The sequence below is a fragment of the Protomyctophum bolini genome (genome assembly GCF_963924005.1).
Source record: "Protomyctophum bolini genome assembly, chromosome: 2".
NCBI classification, from domain to species: domain Eukaryota; kingdom Metazoa; phylum Chordata; class Actinopteri; order Myctophiformes; family Myctophidae; genus Protomyctophum; species Protomyctophum bolini.
Genome location: NC_137863.1, coordinates 3,074,610 through 3,084,509, shown reverse-complemented (window position 1 = coordinate 3,084,509; position 9,900 = coordinate 3,074,610). Strand labels below are relative to the sequence as shown.

The window sequence follows — 9,900 nt, the reverse complement described above, 5'->3', positions numbered from 1 at the left end:
CGATCCGCCATAAAACGCAGAGAAGAAGAAGAAACCGGTTGCTAAGTTACCCAATAAACACTGAAACGGGATGTTTACGTCCAAGGGTTTACGTCGCACAATTGCGTCGCACAGCGATGACGTAGCAATCTATAAGGGACATTCCGATTCCTAGGGGGATGATTCATCTCCCTACCCCTTGACACTCATTATGTAGGGACAAGGGGAAGGGGCAAGGGCTGAGGGGTAGGGTTAAAAAACGAATTGGGAAAGGGCCTAAAACTCCACCCGTCTGTCTCCCAGCGTACATTACACGGTAGTGTAAATAAAGTACCTGCCTGAAGAAACGCCTGTTCATTCACCATTACACAACGGGAATATTAAGTAGCATATTAAAGTATTAAAGTTAATAGGCGTCGACGCAGGTATTAATTTCGTCCGTGGAATTGACGGTGGAATTGTTGTCCGCCGGAGACGAAGACAGGCAAGTTGAGACAACTGAACTGCTCACTCTCTGGACGCCATTATAGCCTCATCGATCGGGTAAGTGTTTTAATCACTTTATACTGGAACTACGGTCTGTACAGTTTTTACAGTGTTTATACAATGACATGATCAATTGATTTGTTTTGCAAAACAAATCAATTGATTTGTTTTTGTTTTGCAAAACAATATATTAATCGACAACCCCCGCGGGGAGGGGGGAAGAGAGAGAGAGAGAGAGAGAGAGAGAGAGAGAGTTACACTTCTTAACACAATGTAAAAAACTACACAAATATTAGAGAGGAGTTCTTCCCAAAATTTGAAACAAATTTCCCAGAATTCCGAAGTATGACAGTCAGAAAGGGAAAGATTACCAGTCCTTCTGGGGGAACAGAAAGAATGTGCAGTTTTGGCTGCAAAATATGTAAATTCGACGTAACCACTTACCGAAATAAAGCCTGCTAGACCTTAAGGTAAAAGTCTATTCTCGAACCTGGGAAGCGTCTCAGGTCCCCAGTTTCTCTCTAAAATGCACTATTTTAATCATTAAATAAAATGAATCCAGCCAGATCGGCGCGGGTAAAACCCGGAAATGCCGCCATAGAAGAAATGACCTGAGACGCTTCCCAGGTTCGAGAATATACTTTTACCTTAAGGTCTAGCAGGCTTTATTTCGGTAAGTGGTTACGTCGTTTTGTTTATTTGCTGGTATTAAAAAAACAGCGCACGGGAGTGGAAATATGACCAGTGGGCTGTGGAAGGTACTTCCACAAGGCGTCAGTGAGAGACACTCGCTGTAAGCATTGGACCAGGGCTAAGGAAAAGGAAACAAACCAGTAGGACACACACGTACAGTATGCCATGTTTTATGTTTTATGCACCACCTGCTTTATTTTATATTATTTTTATTTATTTTTTCATGTCATTGATATTATGTTGTTGTTTGTCATATCTGTGATTGTGCTTTGGCAACACTTGTAAAACGTCATGCCAATAAAGCCTATTGAATTGAATTAGAGAGAGAGAGAGAGAGAGAGACCCTCGGATGAACAGCCCTTAACACTCACATACACATACGTGACACATGACATAGGCCGCCAAATGAATGAATGAATCTCTGAGTCTGCATGTTCTCATTTTAGTTTCGATTGTGCAATTTGTGCCTAGCCCTGGTCCAGGTTCCTAGCCCTGGTCCAGGTTCTATAGCCCTGGTCCAGGTTCCTAGCCCTGGTCCAGGTTCCTAGCCCTGGTCCAGGTTCCTATAGCCCTGGTCCAGGTTCCTAGCCCTGGTCCAGGTTCCTATAGCCCTGGTCCAGGTTCCTAGCCCTGGTCCAGGTTCTATAGCCCTGGTCCAGGTTACTAGCCCTGGTCCAGGTTCCTAGCCCTGGTCCAGGTTCCTATAGCCCTGGTCCAGGTTCCTAGCCCTGGTCCAGGTTCCTAGCCCTGGTCCAGGTTCCGCAGCCCTCTGGTGATATTCTCACTCCCGTGTGAATGTTTACAATTCCCAGCAAATAAACAAAACGACGTCACTACTCACCGACACAAAGCCTGCTAGACCTTAAGGTAAAAGTCTATTCTCGTAGCTGGGAAGCGTCTCAGGTCCCCAGCTTCCACAGGGCGTCAGAGAGAGAGACTCGCTGTAAGCGCTGGACCAGGGCTAGATTGTGCCTAGACTTCGTTGCGGTGGTAGGCTACCGGCCTACCGCACACCCAAAATATCTGTTCGTGAGCTTGTAGAACCTATAATTATCTGTGTGCGCACTGTGCGCGCTACTTTATTCTGGACGAACCACTTTCCACTTGGACGTCGACAACGACTCAGTTTCCCCTGTATGAATATGAATTGATGTTCATTGCAATGCCATTGGTCATGATATTTGCATATAAATACCCCCCCCCCCCACAGAGGCTGAAATTCACACAAATTAAAAATCTCTGGACATCTCTGAAACATGTTATATTTATTATAGTGAAAGATGTAAATTATTAATTTATTATTATTATTTTAATAATTATTATAAATGTGCATAACATTTCCTCTGATAAGTCCTAGTAGTAAAAAGTAGTTTTCTCTTAAAAAGTATCTATTTTTTTGCAAGTAGAAATCAATCCAGGCTTTACAGGGATATACAGCAAACATTGACTGTTGTCTGGTGTATTGTGACTATGTGATCTTGACAGGTTTAATACAGAGCAGAGATGAGCTGCCGTGAGGAGAGAGAGGAGGAGGGAGCTGACAAACATCTCGTCCACAGAGCAGAGTTGAGTCAGTGTGAGGAGAGAGAGGAGGAGGGAGCTGACAAACATCTCCTCCACAGAGCAGAGATGAGTCAGTGTGAGGAGAGAGAGGAGGAGGGAGCTGACGAACATCTCGTCCACAGAGCAGAGTCTCCACATACAAAGTATGTTAATCCTCCATTACTAGTATAAACCACAGTGTTACATTATTATGTTCTGCTAAAGTATTTTAATCCTGCTATACATATTATCTTAGTTAAACTGCACTGTTACATTATTAATTATTTTTCCTAAAAATCCTACAATTTGGTGGGTGCTCCTGATATTTCTACGGTTCTCCTATAGGCCTATACATTTTTAAAGTTAGTGATGAAGCTTTATAAGTAAACAAGTTAATTTGGAGCCCTGACAAATCTATCTATGCAACTGTTATTCTATGCACGGATTACCGGAATTACCGTAAATCATGTGACAGCCAAGTCTATGGACTTTAATGTTTGTTTAGAGTTAGGGGGGCCCCTGAGCTAGGGGGGTCCCTGGGCTTGAGCGTCCGTGTGACCGTGAAGAGGCACTAATTGATGATGTGAGACACCATGTGGGGGATATGAATACAACTGGTGAGTCATTTAGTTTGGTACAATAATAGTTCTGATCCATAGCCTAATGCACTTTGCTGTCGTTGCATTTAGGCTATGGGACTGTTGCTGTCGTTGCATTTAGGCTATGGGACTGTTGCTGTCGTTGCATTTAGGCTATGGGACTGTTGCTGTCGTTGCATTTAGGCTATGGGACTGTTCTCTTCCTGCTCTCCCATTTAGGCTATGGGACTGTTCTCTTCATGTATTTAGGCTATGGGACTGTTGCTGTCGTTGCATTTAGGCTATAGCTAAATTCCAATACCCAAAATCTCGGGCACTCGCTCACTCCCACTCGGTCATTCAGGGTCATTCCAGCGTGACCCGGAAATGGTTAACGTTCCGATTGTTAAAGTGCTCCATCGAGGAGGAGAGGAGAGTCGAGTGGAGGAGCCGAGTGGGCTCGAGGAGACCGCATATAGCGAGTGTACATCGGGTGCAGGCTCGGTGGGGTATTTTGTCTCCTCGCAGCGGATTTCCGCATCACGTGTACATGTTTATTTTCCTTCTCCAGTGACATAAGTCCGCCTCCTCCACGTGTGGCACAGAAAACACTGCTTGAAACCCGATACATGCACCCCCCATCCACCGGCCGGCTGAGTCGCTGACCCAACACACACATGCACGCACTGTGCCTACATTACATATGTGAAAGTGAAAGGACCACAACAAGCCACTGGCTTTATTGCGTTGTGATATAAGCATAATAAAAGTAGGATATATAAATTAGGCCGGCTATATTGTGCGCACCTCAAAACTATAGTTAATTTATCTCTGTGCATGCCTGAATGCACAGACTGCTATGAATGACGGTGACAAAAATGTATTTATTTATATGTGGACTGAACTGAATATGTAAGTCAGAGAGACTAAACCTAATTCCTGTTATAGTGTCCGTTATTTGCAAAGACCGTCGGAGGAGGACTGTCTGTCAGGGGGGGGGGGGGGATTTATACGTGTGCGCATCCTGGCGCTTATTCCAGGAATAAATAGCCTTGCCTTGCACATGTTACCATGTATACACATTGGCCTCGGTTACATGCACAACATGATGAATTGTCTATTCTGTAGACTGTAGCCTACTGCTCTGTTCGGAGTTCCAGTGATCCAGCTGTGTGGCACTGTATTGTTCCACCAATTTTGCTTTGGCAATGTAAACGTATGTTTTCCCATGCCAATAAAGCCCTTTGAATTGAATTGAATTGATACACGTCATTAGTGATCGCGGAATGTGCCGTCGCTTTGAAATGACAGCTTAGTACATTCCGATTCTAGAGGAAAATTTGACCACCACTCTGTCCTCGCATCGAATCCTCTCCTCCTCCTCTCCTCCTCGCTGGGGGCGGAGCCGAGGAGCGAGTGGAGGACGCGAGGAGAGTGAGCGAGTGTGAAAGTTGCGGTATTGGAATTTAGCTTATGTGACTGTTCTCTTCCTGCATTTAGGCTATGGAACTGTTCTCTTCCTGCATTTAGGCTATGGGACTGTTCTCTTCCTGCATTTAGGCTATGGGACTGTTCTCTTCCTGCTCTCCCATTTAGGCTATGGGACTGTTCTCTTCATGCATTTAGGCTATGGGACTGTTCTCTTCCTGCTCTCCCATTTAGGCTATGGGACTGTTCTCTTCCTGCATTTAGGCTATGGGACTGTTCTCTTCCTGCATTTAGGCTATGGGACTGTTCTCTTCCTGCATTTAGGCTATTGAAACTAGCTCCTCATCACTCGCCCTACACACTTCCACTCGGTTTGAGCATAGATATATAAATAATAGAGACGCAATGCAATGCAAGTGGATGGAAGGGGAATTCCGGTGCCGTCTCTATTATTTATATATCTATGCTCAAACAAAGTGGAAGTGTGTAGGACGAGTGGCGAGGAGCTAGTTTCAAAAAGGGGGCCAGGGACTGTTCTCTTCATGCATTTAGGCTATGGGACTGTTCTCTTCATGCATTTAGGCTATGGGACTGTTCTCTTCATGCATTTAGGCTATGGGACTGTTCTCTTCATGCATTTAGGCTATGGGACTGTTCTCTTCATGCATTTAGGCTATGGGACTGTTCTCTTCCTGCATTTAGGCTATGGGACTGTTCTCTTCATGCATTTAGGCTATGGGACTGTTCTCTTCATGCATTTAGGCTATGGGACTGTTCTCTTCATGCATTTAGGCTATGGGACTGTTCTCTTCATGCATTTAGGCTATGGGACTGTTCTCTTCCTGCATTTAGGCTATGGGACTGTTCTCTTCATGCATTTAGGCTATGGGACTGTTCTCTTCATGCATTTAGGCTATGGGACTGTTCTCTTCATGCATTTAGGCTATGGGACTGTTCTCTTCATGCATTTAGGCTATGGGACTGTTCTCTTCATGCATTTAGGCTATGGGACTGTTCTCTTCATGCATTTAGGCTATGGGACTGTTCTCTTCATGCATTTAGGCTATGGGACTGTTCTCTTCATGCATTTAGGCTATGGGACTGTTCTCTTCCTGCATTTAGGCTATGGGACTGTTCTCTTCATGCATTTAGGCTATGGGACTGTTCTCTTCATGCATTTAGGCTATGGGACTGTTCTCTTCATGCATTTAGGCTATGGGACTGTTCTCTTCATGCATTTAGGCTATGGGACTGTTCTCTTCATGCATTTAGGCTATGGGACTGTTCTCTTCATGCATTTAGGCTATGGGACTGTTCTCTTCCTGCATTTAGGCTATGGGACTGTTCTCTTCCTGCATTTAGGCTATGGGACTGTTCTCTTCATGCATTTAGGCTATGGGACTGTTCTCTTCATGCATTTAGGCTATGGGACTGTTCTCTTCCTGCATTTAGGCTATGGGACTGTTCTCTTCATGCATTTAGGCTATGGGACTGTTCTCTTCATGCATTTAGGCTATGGGACTGTTCTCTTCATGCATTTAGGCTATGGGACTGTTCTCTTCATGCATTTAGGCTATGGGACTGTTCTCTTCATGCATTTAGGCTATGGGACTGTTCTCTTCATGCATTTAGGCTATGGGACTGTTCTCTTCATGCATTTAGGCTATGGGACTGTTCTCTTCATGCATTTAGGCTATGGGACTGTTCTCTTCCTGCATTTAGGCTATGGGACTGTTCTCTTCATGCATTTAGGCTATGGGACTGTTCTCTTCCTGCTCTCCCATGAAATGCAGACCAGCCTCCCCTCTGTAGCGAAAACGTTTCACCTACTCACCAATACAAAAGTGTGTAAATGTGGCGGATATGGTATTCAGGGTCCCTGAGCTAGGGGGGGGGGGGGTCCCTGAGCTAGGGGGGCCCCTGAGTTAGGGGGGGCCCTGAGCTAGGGGGTCCCTGAGCTACGGGGGGGGCCTGAGCTAGGGGGGGGGGGGCCCTGAGCTAGGGGGGCCCTGAGATAGGGGGGGCCCTGAGTTAGGGGGGGGGGGGGGGGGGGGGGGGGGGGCTGAGCTAGGCGGGGGGTGGGGGCTGAGCTAGGGGTGGGCCTGAGCTAGGGGTGGGCCCCATCATTTCTAGATCCGTCTATGTGTAAGATGATGTATGACGATAAGAGCGTCCCTCACTTCACACGGGTGTGATTTGTTAGCTCCCGATCCGATTCCGATCATTTGAAGATGACGTGATCGTCCCTACAGATTTCCGATCACATGATCGGATCGGGACAACCCTATACCTGAAACAAATCACTATTTTGGGTTGGTTGACTTTTTGATGCTTTTATGTCATGATGTTGAGGCGACTGTTTTTAGATCATCACTTTCTGATCAATGTTGACGAACTATTGAAGAAATCTTACCAACATGTGGTTCCTTTTCTTATGATTCCAGAAGTCTGTACCACAGAGCAGAGTCTCCAACTCCCAGCCTTCTGTCTGTGAAGAGTGACTGGTCTATGGGACGACCTCCTAACTTCAGTGATGAACCTGGACCTCCAGACACACAGTATGTCAATCCTCCTGTTCAATATAAACAACACTATGACATGACAAAGTGATATCATGTTCAATAAACACAACACTATGAAATGACAAAGTGATATCATGTTCAATAAACACAACACTATGACATGACAAAGTGATATCATGTTCAATAAACACAACACTATGACATGACAAAGTGATATCATGCTAAGTTACATGTTAAAACCGAAGAGATAAGAGAATAACCTTTTTCTTCTGTTTTGATCAATTCTACAATTATATAATATAGGATTTATACTACAATAATATTTGTATCATATCTTTATAGCAGTGGTTCTCAAAGTGTGGTCTGGGGACCCCCAGGGGTCCCTGACGGAGCTCCAGGCTCCAGCTCAGGGCCCCCCTAGCCGATTTTAACTCATTTGGACCCAGCTACACCCCATTTTTAGATCATCACGTTCTGATCAATGTTGAAGAACTATTAAAGAAATCTTACTAAATTGTGGATATATATATATATTTATTTGAATGATTCCAGAAGTCTGTACCACAGAGCAGAGTCTCCAACACCCAGCCTTCTGTCTGTGAAGAGTGACTGGTCTATGGGACGACCTCCTAACTTCAATGAACCTGGACCTCCAGATACACAGTATGTCAATCCTCCTGTACAATATAAACAAAGTGATCATGCTAAGTTTTAGGCCCTCATTTATCAACCGTGCGTACGCCAAAATATGGGTGCACGCCGAAATTGCCGACATTTTTTACATTTTTTACATTTACCATTTCCGGCAAAGCTTGAAATTGAACGTGACAACGTTCAAAACCCACGTCTGCTCCGCAGCTTGCTTACACTTTTTCCTTGGCTGTTTTTCTGTCGTACACAAGCGGAGCAGCATTGTCTGAACTGCTGACACTGTCACAGGCATCTAAACATATGTTTTCACTCCTAAAATGTTAATATAAAACGGTATGTGTATGTAAAAAAAGGGAGAGATTTCCAACTTTACAAGTAATTAAAATCGCGCAATTAAAAACAATATAACATGTTTACAATGTATTAGCCTAGTTTGTGCTTAATCAAACAGTGCTTTACTGGCCTTGTTATGCAAGCGCACTTGTGAGATGATTTTGGAGCGCATGCGGTGATGCGGCATATATGTGATTATGATATTATTAAAAAAAGGCATAAATGGACTGCACGCTTTTATTTCCAAGTGACAATGACAAGCATACAGCGTGCCTATTTGTAGTAAGTACTAGCAGGCTATAGGCGTAAGTGGCTTAATCATTCACCATTTAAATAAGTGCTTAGACAGTTTTGACAGTTCAGTTAAAAGCGAGATCATTTTCGGGGCTCGGGAGGACGGGACCGGCGTGCGTCGCCAACACATACCAGCACACATGCAAGCGGCAAGCCTTCATCCATATGTTTATGATTCGTTCATCAATGATCAAATCAGAAATCACTATAAACGTTGATTATGACTGCCTTGACGACATGATAGCCTCTCTCATGCTGTATGAGAGAGCTAGGCTATCATGTCGGCAGTCACCTACAGGACTTTAATATCACAGCAGTGCGCAGTCTTCGCCGTGAACTGCGCACGGATGGGTAAAATTAATATAGGCCAGCCTACAAACTAATTCCATTCATGGCGATGCGATGTCGATGTGTCATGTATATGCGTGCATGCGTGGACATGACAGCAAAGCAAGCGAGGTGAGAGGGAAACAGACAGGGTAGGCCTACAACTTTATTTAATTCATGCAGGTGTTCGTTCTTTTTGGGCTTGCAAGTTGCGTGTGCGTCTGTGTGTGTGTGTGTGTGTGTGTGTGTGTGTGTGTCAAGAGAGGGGGTTGTGGGCAACAATAAGGCACGGGAGAAACTTATTTTTTCCTGTAACCCTGGTTACCAAACTTACCAGCCGTCGTATTGCAATTGTTCATGTCGCAAAAACGAGGGCGAGGCTTGATTTCATAGGGCGTGCCAGATAGATTTCAGCCGTCACATTTATTAACGTCAGAACGAAATTAAGGAAGGATCAGCTGTTTGCGATCACTTTATAAATGCCGTGGCGACGTGGGTGTACTACGAAACCTGCACTCGAATCTGTGGCAGATTTTACACTGGATTGATAAATGAGGGCCATAATGTCTAGGCTCATACGTACATATACGCTTCAGAAACTATACACCTGGACCTTTAAATACTCTAAACCTTAAGTAGAAAGACACAAAGAATGAATACACAGAAATAATGCAACAATGTGAAATGGATTCACCTTTATATTAAGAAACATAATAAACCAATGACAAACTATACAATTTACAAAATGGAATGTGCAGTTATTTAATCTAAAGCTGTACAATAGTACAATTGCAATATCCAAAATCACAGAAAATATCCAGTCAAATATCATGATATGGATATAATATTCATATTAGGGATGTCCCCATCACGTTTTAGAGGGGCGCTAGCCCCTCCTATGTCCAGCTTTGAGTGTTTGTGTAAACACAAACATTGAAGGACAAAAGTGTGTAAATGTGGCGAATATGGTATTCAGGGCCCCTGAGCTAGGGGGGGGGGGGTCCCTGAGCTAGGGGGGTCCCTAAGCTAGGGGGGTCCCTGAGCTAGGGGGGGGGGGGTCCCTGAGC

General features: G+C 44.5%; 1 protein-coding gene across 3 annotated transcripts in view; it reads left to right on the top strand.

Moving 5' to 3' along the window:
- Positions 1-238: 238 nt before the first annotated feature.
- Positions 239-9,900, top strand: part of LOC308322359 (uncharacterized protein) — a 37,092-nt gene continuing 27,430 nt past the window's right edge. For 2 of the 3 annotated variants that reach the window (XM_080773563.1, XM_080773562.1), the window contains exons 1-4: positions 239-522; positions 2,644-2,864; positions 7,151-7,264; positions 7,781-7,891. In XM_080773563.1, the coding sequence (XP_080629689.1) occupies positions 2,662-2,864; positions 7,151-7,264; positions 7,781-7,891 (428 nt within the window). In that variant the 5' untranslated portion in view covers positions 239-522; positions 2,644-2,661. The remainder of the gene's footprint in view (positions 523-2,643; positions 2,865-7,150; positions 7,265-7,780; positions 7,892-9,900) is intronic. The other variant, XM_080773564.1, reaches the window with a different exon arrangement.